We start from the raw sequence: 19767 nt of genomic DNA on the forward strand, positions 1-19767 counted from the left end.
GAACGACTCGCAAAGAAACTGCTTTGTACGCAAGAAGTTGAAGAAAGACGTTATACCAGTTTGAAGCGAGTTCGTTGTTCCTCAAAAGCGGCCTTAGTTTTTCTCTTAAGACGAATTAATAGCACACATACAAGTGTACCAACCGAAAGGACGATTATGGTGGCAATCCTCTTTCAACATGTCGCTGCCAGTGATACGCATTTTGTGAGCTTTGCAGCATAGGACACGCATTTTGCAAGCGGCGCCGAGCTTTTACGAGTCAAAATAAACTTCTCCGCATTCCTGAGAATAAGTGCGACGATATTATAGAACGAAAATCTATTTATCTATAATACGAAGAAACGAGTTCGACTATCATTTTTACTTATACGTAGGTATCCCTTTTCCCATGCGATTCGTGATAGTTCTTGCAATATCGGATTCGATTGGCTTTCTAAAAGCACATCGTTGCAATCGTAAGATAGTGTAAAGTGTTCTCTTTTGATCGTATAAATTCAACGAAAACGATCGATCAATTCGTTTTTATAAATGAAACAAACATTTTATCGATAAAAAATAAACAAGGAAAAGCTCGGCGCTAGTGACAATCGTCTTTCTTCGCTACTGACAGGAGCGTTCGTTCGTTCACAGATGTCTCACATTTAATCTGCTGTTAACGTGTTCGTCCAAGTCGTCAAACTCGGAGATAGCCGAAACTCTTCATCGACCTATCAGGAGCTTGTCATTTCCAGAAGCTAGTACGATGGGTGTAAGTTACAGACATGTCATGTATGTACGATCTCGAGTCTCGAGAAAATTGAACGTTCGTTAAATGGAAGAATCGATTAAACCACGAATCTTTTTAACATTATCACATTGGCATCATCGAAAATAATAAAATTAATTAGTTGGTTAAATTAAAGTGATCGAACTAATTTTTACAAAAATTCGTTCTCCAATCTCGAATCTTCCATTAGTTCGATTAGAGAGTTAGAAATAGAATCTCGATTGGTTTTTTTTTTCTTTTCGTACCTCTTCTTTTTTTTATTATTTTTTATTTATCACGAAAACGGATCATTGTTCACGAAAAAAAAGTTGTGTCTACGAACGTAAGATTCCGAACGATCTTTGGATTCGTGAGAAATCTCAAGTAGCTTGACTCGCTAACTCGAGAAATCGAGGATCGATCGTTTCCAAGAAACCGAGGAGAGAAGTGGGATTGATAACGTCGATAACGATTACAGAGATCTAATTCCTTTCAGATCTTCCTCGCTATCGCTGTGCCACTCGAAGATCCCCAGAAATCGATTTCCTTGTCGTATTTCTTCGAAGCCAGCTACAATTTACCCTCGAACTTGTCGTACTTCGAACCTTGGTCGGCGAAGGCTTCGGCAGGAGAAAGAAAAAGAAGGAGCAGCATCGACAGAACCACGATCTACCGGGTACTCGAAAGTAAATTCAAGAGGTAAGCTCGTGGCTCGATAATACTTCGAGAAGTCGATCGACGACGCGAATGAGAAATTCGTGCCATGTGCATCGTCTTTTCAAGCACGACGGGAGAAACGTTCGCTCGCTATAACAGAAATGAAATTTTTTCAATTCTGTTTCAACTTCAAATGTGTGTTTTATGTAGAAACAAGAAGAAAAAAAAATAGAAAAATAAAAAGGAAAAAAAAACGAAAATATTCGCCCGACGAGTTCGTAAATACATCGAGAAATTAAAATTAAATAGGTAAGTACGTATTACTACGAACTATTCCGTTGGGAATGAAGAAAATCGAAGCATAAAAAAATCATTATTCGTTTTTCCCCGTTGGCCATTTTCACGAGTACATCGAGCCATTTAAATTCAAAAGACGTTTCACAAGCTTAGAAGGGAAAGAGGTGGGTAAGGTGAATTCACGGAGCACATACTCGCGAACCAAGCAACGGCAAGTTCGTCAGCCGAGTTGCTTTACCAAAAATCTTTCTCTCTCTCTCTCCCTCTCTCTCTTTATTTATCTATCTTTCTTTCTCTCTCTCTCTCTCTCTCTCTCTCTCTCTCTCTCTCTCTCTCCTTCGCTCTCGATTTCGGTTTTACGAGAAAGCTCCTTCATTTGTGGAAACGACGACACGCTACTGGGATATAACGTATGTGCGAACGTGGCCCGAATTACGTATGCGAAATCCTCTGCAGTTAGAGGATCCTGAAGTCCAATGTAAATAGTACTTAGCTTGGGAAGCAGTAACGACGAGCCAGAATAATTTCGTCTCGTTATCTACTTACCTTTATTTTTCTTTCAACGCTTATTTTCCTTCTCTCTCGACGATTCAGCTCGGGATATCTTGGAAGGGAATGCCTACTGAAGACCATCTGCGAGAACTCGGAATATCCTTTGAGACATAACGGTGTCATCGGTGATATCTTCCACGTCCTATTCACGTAAGTTAATCAAAAGAAATAACGAACGTTCGATGAATCGGGTTTATTCAGATTTTTATTTCTAAAAAATCTTCATTTCTTTTGTAAGAAAAATTTAATTTATAAAAAATTAAAGTAATACGCACATGATAAGTAAAATATAAAGTAAAAAAAAAAAATCATTAACATAAGAATCCATAATTTATCGAAAACTATTCCCTCACGGATCCAAGTTTATGGTCGTTTAAAGCTTCTCATTGGAATTAATAATCGTTTACTTTGCCGACACACGGTGGTAAAAGGAGAAAGAAACTTTTCAAAGTTTTCGTGCATTAACTCAAACGGACATAGTAATTTTATTAAGTGAAAAAGAGCGAACAGTCACGGTTGAAACGTTTTCACGATAAATCTTATGTTCCACTTCCAATGTTATAAACGTATTCGCCGAACTCATTCATTATCTTGCTCGTTAATGCAATCATAGTCGGAGCCGAGAAAGTTTGCTTTTTAACTGGCTAGAAATTATTTTCAACAGCCAAGAGGATCCTTGTTTATTTCATTTTCTGAATATGAGAATAACGTGAATTTCAGTTGCATGTACCAAAACGTATGTAGATAATTTATTGTTCCATATAAAATAGAGATGTATTTCTTTCGAGAAAAGCATCTAAAAGTACGCATAAGCTTTACTTCATCATGCAATAACGAAATAACTTGACGTTTGCCAAAATGTTAAAATAATTATTTTTGACATTTAAGCTGGCGAAATCTATTTGTAAAATGAATTCGTTTTGATCTATTATCTTCCCAAAACACAAAGGAATACCAGAATTTACTGTTTTTCGAATGCCAATAACAATCTACGAAACGAATGGAATTTTTCAGGAACAAAAGAAAGAATTAACGATCCCGAAGAATAAAGCATCATTTTCATTTCTTTTTCTTCTAATTTGTCTATCGTACAATACTAGGCATACAATACGAGTCTAAGCATATTGCATAAAAACCATAAACGAACGAATTAACGTCATAACTCACGAATTACATCGCGAAAGGGTAGTTGTGTCTATCGATCCAATGAATGCTAATTTTCAATACTCAGATTATTTTTATCGTTTTTGTTTCATTTATTTTTATTCATTTGTTTCTCTTATTGGATTTAATAATAAAAGATAAGCTTACTTTGATTTAATTCTTATTATTGTATAACTTTATAGAATTTTTATATCACCTGGTTGTATATATTATTTCATTTTTTTGTTATTATCTTTTTTCCAGACGGAAAGTAAGTAGGTTATATAGAGTTAATGAAGCTCCATGTATTTTAATATTTAATTTAATTCATATATATATACATATATATTATAATTTAAGCTACTCAAACTCCATTACAAAATCAATATTCATCAGAAACGATGCTGATTTAAACCGAAAGGAAATGATGCAAACCGATAAAACTAACAACAATGATATACTTTAACTAAAGTACTCGATTAAATTCAAAGTTAATGAATAAAATGGAACGACTCGGAATATGCGTCGGAGTAGTAGGTCGAGATAAAAAAGAAAAAAGAAGAAAGAAAAAAGGAAAAAGAAAAAAGAAAAAAGAGGAAAAAAATGAAGGGGTTTTCAGTCTAATTCCCTTCATTCTTCTTCTAACGTTCTTTTTTTTTCTTTTTTTGCCTTCTTTCGTATTTTTTGGATATATGTATCAAGGTGACATAAATTGAAGTAGATATACATACATACATACCGTCAAAAGTAAATTTGGTTTAGCCTTCTCGTTTTTATACTTCTTTTATATTGTATCGGTTAGCTTACCATTCATGCACTCGCAAGCATACGTAGGACGACTCGTCTGTCTCGTTGTGTGTGTTCTGTGTATATGTATGGATATGTGTATATGCATGTGTATGTTCGTCTGTCTGTCTGTCTCTCTCTCTCTCTCTCTCTCTCTCTCTCTCTCTCTCACTCTCTGGATGCGAATGAGAGAGAGAGAGAGAGAGAGTGCATGCGTGCGTGGGAGAATACGTCTGTATGTCTGTGTATGTATGTGTACGTGGTTATACGCGTGGGAGCATAAGCTCTCAAGCCAGGGACGTATGAATAAAGGAAAGAGCCCGCGGGCAGGAAACGCGACGACGCATTGTCGTCGTCATCGATGTTCTCGTCGAGAAGCTCGTCGCTGCTTTCGACTTCGCTGAAACGAGAAAATGGATCGTACGTTTAAAGAAAGATATTTTCTCTTTATCCTCATGATTACACGATCGCTCCTCGAATCTCAATGAACACATATGTATATTACTGTTCGATCACTGAGAAAGAATTTATTATTTTGACAAGATTAGAAAATAAAAATTACCAATATTTTTAATACGACCTATATGAATAATCTAATACATTTGTTAAAGTTGATTTATTGATTCTTAAGGAATTGATTTATGGGGGTTACATGCATTTAGAAAGTTCAAAATAATCGATATTTTTCAAAATATTTTTATTCGATAGTATTATCCTTCTGAAATATTCTTTGAAAGTTTCAAAAATTGACAAAGTTACAGCTGTCGTGTTCGATATTATATTTACCTTAAACTTTAAACTTTAAACTCCTGTTTTCAAAACTATATTTTTCAAATCGGTGCCAATGATATTTTGAAAACTTCTAAACCGATTTGAATTAAATTTGACACGATTATTTCTTATGTTATTTGATCTTTTTTAAAATTTGTTCAAGAGTCTTAGTTTCTATTTTTAATCATTAAGGAACTATTGAAATTTTTTATCGAAAATCACATTTTTTATCGTACTTTATTGACTTTCTGTTTTTTTTTTTTTCATTTTTGATAATATCCTGGGGCGATGTTATTGACACCACAAACAACGTTCAAAATGACTGTTTTATTTGATATCGATAATTCCAAGAAAATAACGGGTAGTTCTAATTTCTTTATTGAAAAATATTTCTCGAAGCATTTACTATCAGATATAATTAATGATTTTTTATTAACAAAATGAATTACATGCAAAACAAAATCATAAAAATTGCTTTTCTTTCGTACCATCTAAATGTATATAATCTCTTAAAGATCGTTAATTTAGTTATGACTTTTATTTATAATAAGATTTCGATACTTTGAAGATTTTATTGTGTTAAAAATCGTTAATTTAATAATATGCCTCACTCATGTTCTCGATATAATTCTTATTTGTAAAACAAGCTCGATATTTGGAGGATTTTATCGTGTTTAAGATGGAAATATATTTTTGGAACAAGTGCAAAAAGATCTTATTTGTGATAGAATCGAAAACTATTGAATATAATTTTAAATGATTATGTGTCATATCGAGATCGTGAAAGTTTTGATAATTAGCACTTTCGTTACTGTTTTCAACGAGTAAACCTGGTACGAATTGTTTCAGTCCTACGACTTCGCGACATGAGAAACTGCCGCGAGATATCGTCGAGGCCGAGCTGGTTGGACGTAATGGAAGCTGCTCGAAGTATCAACCGCAATGCCCCGTGGGACTCTTCGACTTGATTGGAGTCCTCGTATGAAGCTCGGAAAACCGCAACGGTTTGTCACGCCGCTACTTCCGACGAACGAACGGGGCTGATTTCGTCTGCATAATGGAAACCACTGAAAGAGCGAAAGCCGACAGAATTAAATAGAACGTGCATATCTCCAAATGTCTTTTATTGTCTTTTTCTTTCTCCATTTAATCTCTTGTAATAAAAACTAGATTGCAATATTATTATTATTTTTATTTCATTTAACGATATCATAAAAGCGTTTTAGCATATATATATACATACATGTAATATTAACTTTCTGTTAAACAGTCTAACTTTGGATTCACACACTTTCATATCTATATTGTTATAAAGTTTTATTTCATTTGGTTGTTCACAAATTTAATTATTACTTCATAACTGGAATACTTCATAACTAACTTCTAGATATAAAAAAAATCGAATTATAGAGAATTAGCTATATTACAATGAATATACATGTATGTCATTTTCAAAAGTTATTGTTAACCTAATTTATACAGTGAAAATAATGATTCTCTGACGATATGACATTGCACAAGAAAGTATATTATTTCTATTAATTTTAAAATTAACTTTAGGATATAAAGAAAACAAAAAAGGAACTCTAAACGTCTATATTTTTATATCGTCTTTTATATTAACAACTCCTATTAGATTGACGAGTAAGGTATTCTTTTTGTCTTATTTTTAAACACAAACACCTCTTATCCAATAAAAAAAAAGACCGAAGCTTACAATTGTAATATCATTGTTGAGTTCTATCATCATTGCTAAATATTGCTAATTACGCACGTTAAGAATATATTTTAAAATATACATATATTTATATGTTTTCCAACGAGAAATAAAAGGAATAAAGCTTACATAATAATCTCGATATTCTTAAATTATTTTAATACTCTACAATAAAAACAGTATTAAAATATGCCATTCTCTTTATTTCGAAAATATCTTATTATGTTTAGGATTAATTGAATATTTTAAACTTATACAATATATTTTCAATATTTCACAAATAATCTTGTAAATTATCGATCATTATCATATTTTCTGTACTCGATTTACTCTATTTCTTTAATACAACGTGATCTGTAATTTTTATATTTAGTGATTTTACCTTTGGTATAATAAACTCTTTTACACTCGATTTTTTTTTCACTCGTTAAGAATTTGATCTCGATAAGATTCAAATGATTGCATTCTTCGAAGTTTCTCATGATCTAGTGGATATTAAGAAGAAAAAGGATAAGAGATCGTCTCAAGTTTTTTATTGTTCGAGAATACGTCTATATGAACGAATGAGTATAAGAGTGGGAGAAGAAAAGGATACAGGAGAAAAGCATAAAACGATCATTCCTTCTTACGCTCGTTTTCAACTTGATTGGACTTTCTCATCCTAACTGCACAGTTTGCAAGAATGGCCAGGCTACGAGACACTCGCCACGAAGAAGTCGAAGGAGCTTCCTTTCCAAGAAGTAAACAAGCTGATTTTATCTACATAATGGAATTACGTTGGCGCACATAACGCGGGAGTGGCTCTTGTAAAAACGAAAGGTCACAACCTCGACTGAGAAAGAAAGGAAGAAAGTAAGAGGAGAAAGAGAAATAAGGAAAAAGGAAAATGCTTAACAATGATCGAGTCGCGACAACGAAAAAACCAGGACAATCGTTTTTTATTTTCTCGTAGATATGTATACGTTAACAAGTTAAAACGTCAAAGGAAAGATCGTTGCTCTTTTGAATTTTGGAGTAATCAAATATTTTTGAATATATTGTTCCTCGTTTTTTGTAACGCTACCGATTTAATTGAATCAAAAATGAAAAACATATCTTATCAAAAAGGATATAACAATTTGAAAAAAAACAAATTATATTGTATAGTCTTGCAGAATAGGAAATGCTTAAAAAAATGACTATGTCACTGATCAACATGTCTTCGTCTAACTAGATTTTATTGATGATCAGAAATTGCGTGTGCATTGTTTAATTGAAATAAAGTGGTTGAATATTTTACAGCTTCAAAAGATGCAAATATTCCAAAAACTACTTTAGTTTATGTCGTTTCAATTTAAAAGACAAAGGGAAAATAAAGCATGAATTTTCCTTTGATATTTATGCGAAATTATAACAATGATAGTTCGATGCCAAGAAAGATGTCTAATTTCCATGAAAACTTTGCCGATGGATTTTAAATCATTCCAGAGCTCTACAAGCCCTACAGTTGGACGAATATTGGATTAGATTATCGCAGCAAATATTCTGCATTGTCGACCGAGCGAATTCACTCCCCGTTGCTATCGAAATCACGGTTATTAAAGCTCGCCGATATCGCGAGCCACCGAACAAATCCCTCGATTAAAATCATAGACACGTATGTATACGTGGCTTTGATCGAGATTCGATTCGTATAGAGAGAAAGAGAGAGAGAGAGAGAGGGAGAAAGGAAGAGAAAGGGGCAGAGAGGAAGGGAGAAAAGAGATTTAAGCGAACCAACAATGGACAATACATATACTATAATATTTATCTATAATAATAATTCATTGTTATACGAAAAATCGATTATTATTGTTATTATTATTATTAGTATTATCATTGTTATTATCAGTACGAAATGATATACACACGTAGGGACGGAGGAAAGGAAAGCGCTCGGAAAAACGAGGTCTCTTCGATTTAGCGAACTTTCGTGAGTTTTCATTAGAGCTTCGAGAGCGTCGTACTAACCAAGAGTGCTGGAGGGTAGAGAGAGGACCGACCGAGGGCAAGCTGCTACTCTCACAAATCCTGATAGGGGAGCGTTATGTAGTCGTAAATCCCGTACTTGCAAGTGGAATAAATTTCGGAACATTTCCTCGTACCATCGACCTTTTCAGCTTCGGTGTATTCCTTGTGAAGATCGACTTCGAAACGCGATGAGGATGGTCTGCAAAAGAAAAAAAAAGAATGAAGAAAAAAGAAAAAAGGATGAAAATAAGATGACCTCATTAAAACAAGAACAAAAATTCGATTTTATTCGATTTTATCAGAATAATTTACAATTAAAGAAGATAATTGAAGAAATCCTATTACTCTTCGTCGTAAACAAACCGCTTTACTCATTACGTCAGAGAAACCGCGAATATATCTGGAATATATCAAGAGATACGTTAATACACTCACGTGAACAGGATGTGCAAGAGATCTCCAAGGACACCAGCATTGAGTTTCCAGTCCAGTTGTGTGGTCTCGCATATGGATTTGAGAAGACACTGTCGAGCCGGATAGCCGATTCTAGAAGCACGCAACGAACGATCCATCATCCGGTTTCTCTTCTTCAACTTCGCTATGAGATACGGCGAATAGTAAAGCGAGACAAATGGGGAATCTTCGGGAAGCTCGGACTGAGAAGGAAGAAACGCATATAGGCCGACCCCTTAGCTCTTTCTCTTTTCTATTAAACTCTTGACACGAGTGTTACTTTCTTCCGTCGCTTGACGTTTCTTTCTAGTTCGTGTGTGTATCTATTTGCGACTGACGAATGACGAGAAAATTGGATCAAGTTTAGGGAGAAGGATGGATACAGCCAGTGTGTTCTTGATGGGAAGATTGTTGTACTTGCTTAAGCACTGAGTACAATAGACTCACGAAAAATGAGATTTTCTAAGACTATCTACGGAATGTCTTGCTTCTGATCGATACGATTTCTACGTGACGTTAAACCGCTCTGATTGAAAAGAGAACATTCACTTTGAAGTGCCACGGGATATAGTATAATTAACGTCAAAGGGATATAACGAAAAGTTGGATGAAAAATGACTTTTGCTCGGTCTTTGAAGAATCTATCTATGTCAGAACACAAGTATGTATGAGTATGTATGTACTATCGAGACTGTACATGTCTTAGTCGACTATGAGAAATTTCACAGGTAAACAATGATCGAATCTGATAAATAGAATACAATACTGAATTCTCAAAATTAGGTAATTAGAATCTCTGTAACGATTCGCTCGATTGCCTTTTAATTTTGTGCAAATAATAAAAAAACTTGCTATACATGGTCAAAAGGATCTAAAAAAAGAGAAAATAAGATAGGAATTACTCGTTGCGAAGGATCGATTTTCTCAAAGGAAAATTGACGATGTTGCGCGACAATCGGTAGACGTCGGAACGACAGATTTAATTACTCCATTCGATAGTCGATAGTCACGAATGCCCTTCTACGAGACGATTCATCTTATCAACTTCGAAGATTGATTAACGTTACTCTTCGAGAATCCATTCGAAGCAGTCGCTGTCCTATCTCCCTAACAAGGCTCCTTCCGATGAACCGACACATTCGTGCACTAGCCTGATGAATCTCCCCTTTCTCCTCTCTACGTGCACGACTCTCTCTTGCTTTATATGCCTTCTGTCCTCTCTCGTCTATATATATATGCGCGCACACTTGTGAGTTTGTGTGTGGGCGCGTGCATGTGCGTGTATGTGTGTGTGTGCGTGAGTGTATGTATGTATGTACTCCCTCGTGTATGTATGTGCGAAGTCTAGCGTGTTCCGCGACAGATGCGAGACATTTAAATTGAATTTGGCAAGTACGAGAGATTTGCATACTGACGTTACACCATCAGACGGTGAGTTGCACCAAGATCTCCGTCAGAAGGTCGATGATGCCAGAGATATTAAAAGACTCTTTGTAATCTCTGAGAGAGGGAAAGAGAGAGAGAGAGAGAGAGAGAGAAAGAGAGAGAGAGAGAAAGAGAGAGAGAGAGAAAGAGAGAGAGAGAGTATGTAACTCGTTCAATATGTCGTTATACATGGGCGTACAAATTTACTCACTTATGGAGAACATTTTTCTTCAAATTATCTACCATCGAGATTTCTTTTCGTAATAACGTAAAAAAATGGCGTAAAAAAAATAGAAATGAAGCGTATGAGAAAATAAATATCATTCGCTATTATTATATTAGATATACTGCGAAGTCCTATTCGTTTTATTACAAAAAATATCTTTTATATCGAAAAACATTTGAAAAAGAGTAAAATTATTTGAAAATAATTGTTTACGAAATTAACAGAACTTTTCAGGAAATCTAAGATAATACTCGATCGTTGATCGCGCGTTTCGTAAAGAATAAAAAAAAAATGATATAAATATTTAATACCTGTATCTTCAAAATATAATATATCTATATGTATACTAAATCTCATTATTTTTTTCCATAAATTGTCAAAGGATAAATGTTCAAATCTTCTCAAGTGAAAGAGATTAATCATCTAACTGAGTCCAAAGTTCAGACGATGAATACTAGTCCTGATCTTTGTCGCGATATCAACAAAATTTACATCCTGAGTGGTGCTTTATAAAATTAGTGTCCTTCGATGGTCTATTGCGAGCGAGATATCAAAGACTGTCTCGACCTTATCCCGATCTACCCAGGTAAAGAGAACGTTCTATTTAATCTGTATTTTAAACGCTAGATTACACAGGATCGTTTATACTAACGATTTAAATTTTGATTCCAACATGGAATAGATCGTGGTGCGATCTATGCTTTTTCTTCGCCTTCTTTCTCCCTCTTTGACCTCTAAACCGATATCATCCTTCGTCGGCAACTTATAATTCGCCTCGAAAAAGAAGGCAACCGACATCGAGTACTTCGTGATTGGATCATCCAAAGGTATTGCGAGAGCAAAGAATATCTAGAAATAAAAAGAAATTATAATTATGTATGTATGCATCTTTTTCAATCTCACAATTCGTAAAGGCAGCCGTCTACTTAAGATTAAAACTATCGCGGGTTACTCCCGAAAAAATTCTTGCTATACCTATTCATTTCGTTCGCAAGTAACTATATATCTCAGGACATAGTTAAACTATCTGAAAACGATTGCGTTGTAAAATGTTCTCAAAACAGTGGAATATTATTATTAAAGAGCTACACATCTTGCGGCAATACCAATCAATTTCATATTCTAAATAATAGCAGCATAAAAATGAAAGAAATATTTAAATTGATAACAATATATACTTATATATATAAGGTAAATTCAATATTGAACAGATGAATGTAAACGTTATTTCATGCTTATCCCAAAACAAATAACAAAACAAACGAACCTAAAAGGTAAATCTCAAATGGATATGGTTCTGAAAGTTGCTGTTTCTGATAGTAAACTCTCAACGAGCATGTTAGTGGCCCAAGAATAAAAATTCTTTATGTTTTTCTCAAACGTATACAAAATTTGAGGGTACTCTCGAGAGCAACTATTGCAGGAAACTCTCAAGTGGATGGCCGCTTTAAGAATAGGATCTTTGAGAGAAACACTTCTATACGAACTTTTCTATATTCTCCTCTGGCAAACTAGGACGTCTTCTTTAAAACTGAAGCCAATGATCGATCAGTGAAGCTTATGAAAATAACGCAAGCCATCCTAAGGGAAGGAAAACAAGAGAGAAACGAAGATGAAACGAGATGATGCACATACAGAGTGTCTCAATTAATTCGAAAATTTCTTGAAATATCTTCGTTGTTGATATTGATATACATATTGATATTACGAAAAAAATATTTGAAGAAAAGTATTGTTTGATCTAATGATAGTAATATCGTGATTAACATAAAATTTTGTTCAAGATTATATTTTTTTCAAGATAATTAAAAGATCATCAGGTTTTCTTCTTCCTTCATTTTTTCTTTTTCTAGTAAGATAATGATTCTAATTTTCTAAATAATTTCTTCCTTCGACATATTTTCGTATCGTCAAAAGCAACGGATATTTTAAGTATATACTCGAATTAAGTGAAACACCCTATATATAGGCAGCTCGCTTTATCTTCGAATCGAACGAACCCTAGAGATAAGCAGCGATATCCCCGAGTGTCTATTTTAAAAAGACGCAACCTGTTATGTAGGCGTACCAAGCTATCCCCCTTCATATTCATCCACAATCGCTGTTAACCGATAGGATCGAACAAACGGATGGCAATAACCAGAGAAAACGGAGGTCGAGAAGGATTAGTTAACTCCTTTACTTGTTGCTTTCTCGACGTTAACGAGGGACGGCTAAGAAACCGAGCTACCCTTCTAACATTAACCATCCCCCATCATTCGTTCGTTTCATCTTCGTCGTAGTTACGTTCCTACTTCTATCATAGTTGGAATGGCAAGGAGTGGAAAAAATAAATCTATGAAAAAAGAAAGAGAATAAAATACAAACGATACTTTATTTTACTTTTATTAGACATAAAGCATATTAAAAGTTATCGTAAAATATGAAAGAATCATAAGAACAAGAAATTCGATATTATTTTTAACTACAACAACACATTATTGACATATATATTATAAAGACACATTATTTGAGACACACATACACACACACACACACATATATATATACATATATTGATTAATAGTTATAATAATATATCAATTATGAAAATTAATAATGATGTAATATATATAAATTATGTATTATAATGATATATCGGAGAATTATCTTCCTTATATTACTTACAGTTGTATCTACCAAATTATACTGTTGATTATACACAAAATATAGCTATATTATAGCTATACACACGTACATATATAATACATACGTAGTAAATACGCAATGATGAGGTGGCTTGATAGGATTCCGCCACGAGTAAGCTGGAAAATAAAGTTGCGGCGGACTGCGATTAAAGCCACCCTCGCGTTGATTACTAAACTGGACGAGCTGGTAGTTCGCCGGTAACTCGTTGCCTGCCTGCCAGTCTCGTCGACCAAACCAACCGAAAACGGAAATCGATGGCCTCGCTTATCAACGGCCACTCTCCTCTCATCTTTCTTTCTCTTTCTCTTTCCTCTCTCTCTCCCTCCCTCTCTCTCTCTCTCTCTCTCTCTCTCTCTCTCTCTCTCTCTCTTTCTCTTTCTCTCTTGAAGTCCCTCCGTTTCGTCTATCACACTTAGAGCGTGAGAAATCGGTACGCTCTAACCGTACCTAGCGAAAATAATTTTATGTCCGCTTCATTAACACAGGGGAATCCCAATTTTCTCTTGAAAATCGTTTATGATTTAATTTCCTCTTGTATATAATTTCGTTCAAATTTCATGCGATAAATGAATTTAATTGTAAATACTTTAGAATATTTCGTTGTTAAATGTCGCTGTAACTTTTGTATTTTTCCCTTCCCTTTTTTCTTTTCGTTTTGAAGAATAGTTTGACTTTTTCTTGTTAAATAGTTCTTTTCTTAGTCTAGTAATTTGTTCTTCGATTTGAAAATCATAAAATACTCATTCTATATATTTCTCTCTTTCTCTTCCAAAAAGAATCTTTATATTCTGTCCTTTTTTTCAGTCTCGATCGTTAATATATATCAATTTTATTTTTCGTGATCTATATAAACAAACTAAATAGTCATGTAATCTTTGAAATCTACCCACTATTCAGTTCACGAATATCAACATGAATAAATGGGATTTACGCGATAGGAAATATACCTATATAGGAAATTTCGATTTTACAAATTCGATTAAGCGAATTACAAAGTGTGTACTTCCGGCCGAAAGTGCGAGGCTTTGAATTTTCCGATTGAAAACGACAAAGCGTTCATTAAAACATCGAACGCGTACGGGAATCATGTCGGCGACATATCGAACGACATCGTTCCTCTCCGTACTCTTCTTCTGTCTCTCTCTCTCTCTCTTTCTCTCTCTTTCTCTCTCTCTGTCTCTCTCTCTCTCAAAACATACATACGTATACACATGATGCACCAACTGCATTTGCAATATTATCGCGACGCAATCAGGGCACGCGGCGCGCCGTAGTTCAAAATGCCAAACGATATTACGAGCCCTTCGTCACTGGCAAATACGTACGGCAAATAAGCGCCGCCCGCGTATACGCAAATATTAATTAACAAGCCAATGCGTTGCATTTGTCACGTGGACTGTTCGAAAAGGCAGAGCGAACTCAGACTTTGAAGAACAGAGTGAAAAAATTTCAGCAACTTTGTGTATTCAGACTTATTTCGCTTTGCTTTTCCACTATAGGCACGACCGATAAAGTCCAATTTGTTAACCGAAGCATTTTTAAATATTACTAGATGATTCTTGTCATATCTGTCATTACGCGATTTTTTCTAATGATTGTAAATCAAAAAGGAATTAAATATGGATTCTTATTGATAAGTAACTTCATTTTATAGTCAATCTGTTTAATCGTTTAAATAGATAAGTGAATAATATATATACAAACAGTAGTTTTGTAGTAGTAGTTCTAATATTTTACAAGAATTTTCAGCAGCCTTAATTAGACACGGAAATAATCGTTCGTCCCAGTTTTTGTTATATAGAAAATATAAGAAATTTCCTGAGGTTCTTTTTAAAAAAGAAAAAAATGTGTCTGCATAAGTATAATAATAAATTCTCACCCCCATTTCGCTTTCTTCGGGATAAGAAAGACTCCTAACGTGACGTCGTATAACTTCCGTCATATTTCTTCCCATAACATTAATCGAAGTAAGAAGAAGCGAGACGATGAACCTGAAAAAGAGAGATAAACAAAATTAAAAACTATTCTAAAGAGCATTGACTAGATCGATTTAATCGATATTAATCAATTTTCACTAAACACTATAATTGTCAAATGTTCATCCATAACAAGTATCTAACAAGACTATAAAACTATTTTATCAAAGACTAAAAATCAAGACGACGACGTTCCATTTAATATCTCAAAGAACAAAACTATTCCCACTTAGCTTTTCCATTATATGTTTTAATCGAGAACGGTACGCTTTATTTACCATCACTGTAGAAAGATATTTAAAATTGTCCAGTCCATTGTACTCTCTGCTGTCCACAGCAGGAAGATCGAAAGACCGCGGGTCATAGAGAAAGAGAGAAAGAGAAAAAGAGAGAGAGAGAGAAAGAAAGAGATAGAAAGCGATGAGAGCAGTTGAGAGAGAGAGAGAAAGAGAGAGGGAAAGAGAAAGAGAGGAAGAGAGAAAAAGGGAGAGACAGATAGAAAGCGATGAGAGGAGTCGAGAGAGAGAGAGAGAGAGAGAGAGAGAGAGAGAATGGAAACGATATTTCAATCTTCATTCTTTTACAATTTTGCTCTTTTTCCCCACCGTGGCGAGCCGATGGGTAATCCGCATATCGCGACGAACGGTAGATAGATTTCCTTTTGAGAGTATTGGGGGGAGTGGCTGGTGATAACACTGGCATCGTTGGTGGTGAATGTATGAAGGGTAGGTCATGAAAGCAACGAGTTCGAGAGAAAGAGAAAGAGATAGAAAGAGAGAGAGAGAGAGAGAGAAGAGGCGGGTTGATTGTAACTGGTCGACCAGACCAAAGAGAAATTGCATTTCCTACCACGTATATCGTCAACCCTTGCGTCATTTCGTTTAAACAAACCGCGTCCATTGCTGCTTGGTATGGAGGCTTCGGTATGACCAACATCGCCAAAGAGGCGCGGAACTCTCTTTTTGGTAGATTTACTAGCCACTTTGATTACGCTCTTGAAAATAATCCCAACCGGAACCTATCTCGATGAGACAGTCTACAATGCTTTTCCGTTTCTATTAACCATCTCCTCATTTCTTTTTAACTATTATTTTTAATATACATAGATATATATAGGATATGAAGTATCAACTTTATCTATCTGAATTATTTTCTTTATTTTCAATAATATGACTGAATATAATGATGACTGAATAAATGAGTAAATATAATGACTTAGACTAAATTATTCTTCCTTCATACCGTATTACACACAACTTTTGTATACCAAATTTCGGTACATTACTGAAAATAACAGAAATAATTCAAGTGAGCAAAATGAATGCTCTATCCTATATATACATGCGTCTCTCATAAACTCTTGTTCATACACTGATACATATGCATAACATGATTATGTTACATCGCGATACGAAAATCGTTGGATCCTGCGTACTCTGTCTCCTTAAGCAAGTACCACGGCTGTTGGATTAATGATACGACAAGGACTTTACCTTGGTTTGGTAAATAAATAAAAGCAAGCTTTTGGAAATGCGCCGAACGATTATGCATATGCATGACGCTATTCGTTACTACGATAACACAAAATGTAAATCCAGCAAAATTATGTAAAACATTACTATATATATATATTTTGTATTCTTGTTTTTTAGTTTTCTGTTTCTTTTTTATATTATACGAGATAATTTTTTTCGAATTAAAGAAAACGAGTTATTTCTACTTAAGATTCACGATATGCCTCCGTTGATCTCGATACTAAATATAAAAGTGACAAGCGTTAATAGCCGTGTACGATTTTTACGTTGCGAAAGAACTTCTTAAACCAGCTTTGGCTTCTAAGCTTAACAACTCTAAGGACTTGTATTGAAAGGATTTCGTTGTTCCACGAAGAACGTGAAGCCGCAATAAAATCGTTCCAAGTGCCACTCGATCGGTACCTACTCAACGAGCGTTGAAATTGATGATAATGGAATCACTATCGAAAATTTCCTTCTCTTTCTCTCTCTTTTTCTGTTCTATACATTTCTTAGCATTTTATACGAACGACAAGATCGTAAGTGTTAAAAACAAAAATATTTTGAAATAGTAGAAGCAAAATTTTATTATTTTCTAACCCGCGCGCTCGTTCCACGTCTCCCTCTAAACGTTCATTCCGAGCCTATCGAGCTGTTGTGTTGTTTTCGAAAAACATTTGCGAACGTTGTAAATGCCGCTTATGTAATTATTCTGCTCGCCGCAACGAGAGTTTCATTGATATTTGCCCGATCAAATTATTTGTTATTTTTGTAAAACGATCCGATGGTTGGCAAAAATTCCCTACTATCGTAACGTAACGTTATGTAATCTCTTTGGTACACTTGTCCCCGATATCGATATCGATTTCTCTCCTTTTTTCTTTTTTATTTATTTATTTTTCATTGTTTTTTACTATACATAGCTTCGTAATAGGCATCGACACAAGGGAAATTTTTATCGCGATGAGTATTTCCATTGCCAAAACTAAATCAATATAACGAACGTTATTCTGACTCATATTATTTATATTCAACCTTCAAATTAAAAAGTAAAAGAAAGAAAAAGAACATTCGTTAATTTGAAAAATAATATAAAAGAATTATTTTATATTATTTATAAATTGTATTAGTTGATATCAGTTGATAAAATATAATAAAAATAACGATATTCTCGAAGAAATAAAACTGCTCCAAAATATTTCTCCAAGTTATATTTACGTGAATCTCGAAATTTCAAAATATCTTTTTACAATCAAAGACTTAAGGGGGGAATTTATAGACGATCGCAAAAAGTTTAATAAAATTCTCAGATCATTATTTCTTTCTCTCTCTAGTCCCTAGATACCTTTACCATAACGTCATGTTATGATTATGATCGTTACGTAGCTGGAAAATAGGGAAAAGGGGAGAAGAGATGCTCGTAAAGAATATAATTATTATCAAAATCGATCTCTTCTATGAAAGAAAAGATAAAGATCAGGGAAAGAAACGGTCGTTTCAAAAGGAACGACCCATCCATTGGTAATTTTTTCTTCGTTCCATTCCTCTCTCTCTCTCTCTCTCTCTCTCTCTCTCTCTCTCTCTCTCTCTTTTTCTCTCAAACTCGTATCTATCTATCTCGTTCTAACTACATAAAATCGTAGCAAAGTTCCATTCCAAAGAAGCTTCCCGTCGGGAGGACATTCTGTCGAAGACACCTTGATTACAATCCCAGAGTAATTCCCCGTGTCCTTTCACCGAATAAAGGGCAATCGGAGAAACGTCAGTAAAAACGGGTACATTTATATTTTTCGGAGGGCCTGGCTGCCTGGTTGCCTGGCTAGTTGCCTACCTATCTCGTTCGCTAACAACCCTTTGCCAACCAACCCAACGTCCTCCAACCTCTCTGCTCTTATATAATCGAATTCTCATCAAATATTTAATAAACCGTTCCCCAGCAGTCTTTCGAGAATTTCGATTCGTTGATTCAATTAAGTCTTATTGATTCTGCGATCGATACTGCACTCAATGCTTCGATGATGAGACGAAAAGGGAGAGAGAGAGAGAAACAGAGAGGAATATGGAAAGTAATTTCTTCATTAATAACTCGCAATCTCTTTCTACTTTACGATCTTTGAACTATCACTCTCTCTCTCTCTCGCTCTCTCTCTTTCTTTCTCTCTCTCCCTCTATCTATCTATTTACCTATCTATCTATCTATCTATCTATCTATCTATCTCCCTCTCTCTTTCTCTCTCTTTCTCTCTACCTGAAAAATATTTTTTGACTGTGATACATACTTTGGATAAGTTCAGAGAAAACATCGATCGTAGTCTTTGATCTTTTTTGTGATTTTTGTGACATATATTATCGATATCTTTTGCAATTGAAAATTTTAATACACAGGTGCATCCTTCTGTGAAGAAATTTATCAGAGTGATTGTCGTTGAAATAAAATTAAACTAAACTTCGTCTGAACAAAAAAAAAAAACAAAAAGAGAGAGAGAAAGAGAATGAAAAAAATCTCATTTAATTTCTGGAAGAAAAGTAAAAAGCTTCATTAGGGCACTGATTAATTAATAATAAGAAAATTGATAGCATAAGTATAGAAGAAAAGTTGCTCGTGGTGGTCGTTATAAACTAGAAAGGGCTATTATTAATTGTAGAAGAAAGTAACGGGTTACGACTTTTTGATGAGGGTTAAACGTACCGGCGTCTATATATCTTAGCTACACACATACATGTATATATACAAGACATTGCTGTAAAAGTATTAAAGTACCTGAGTTTAATTGTTGTTCCACTTAAACTCTACGTTGCTTAAATGATAAAAAAAAAGAAAAATAATA

At 34.5% G+C, this 19767-nt stretch overlaps 2 protein-coding genes across 6 annotated transcripts in view; one reads left to right on the top strand and one right to left on the bottom strand.

Annotated features, from left to right (window-relative positions):
* Positions 1-5936, top strand: LOC127067956 (uncharacterized). The gene is made up of 5 exons (XM_051003444.1): positions 1-204; positions 631-748; positions 1242-1444; positions 2294-2401; positions 5801-5936. The coding sequence occupies exons 1-5, from the start codon at positions 179-181 to the stop codon at positions 5934-5936; spliced, it is 591 nt and encodes a 196-aa protein (XP_050859401.1). The 5' UTR covers positions 1-178.
* Positions 5876-19767, bottom strand: part of LOC127067957 (uncharacterized) — a 26055-nt gene continuing 12163 nt past the window's right edge. For 2 of the 5 annotated variants that reach the window (XR_007782796.1, XR_007782793.1), the window contains exons 2-6: positions 15329-15440; positions 11414-11610; positions 9093-9203; positions 8658-8856; positions 6218-7397 (exon numbers count right to left, since the gene is read on the bottom strand). Coding sequence is in view for 1 of the 5 variants with exons in the window: in XM_051003445.1 (XP_050859402.1) it covers positions 8709-8856; positions 9093-9203; positions 11414-11610; positions 15329-15440 (568 nt within the window). In the remaining 4 variants the exon portion in view is untranslated. Of the gene's footprint in view, positions 6019-6217; positions 7398-8488; positions 8857-9092; positions 9204-11413; positions 11611-15328; positions 15441-19767 lie in introns of those variants that run through there. The other 3 variants (XR_007782794.1, XR_007782795.1, XM_051003445.1) reach the window with 3 other exon arrangements.

Source organism: Vespula vulgaris, chromosome 12 (assembly GCF_905475345.1).
Source record: "Vespula vulgaris chromosome 12, iyVesVulg1.1, whole genome shotgun sequence".
In the NCBI taxonomy this organism is placed as follows: domain Eukaryota; kingdom Metazoa; phylum Arthropoda; class Insecta; order Hymenoptera; family Vespidae; genus Vespula; species Vespula vulgaris.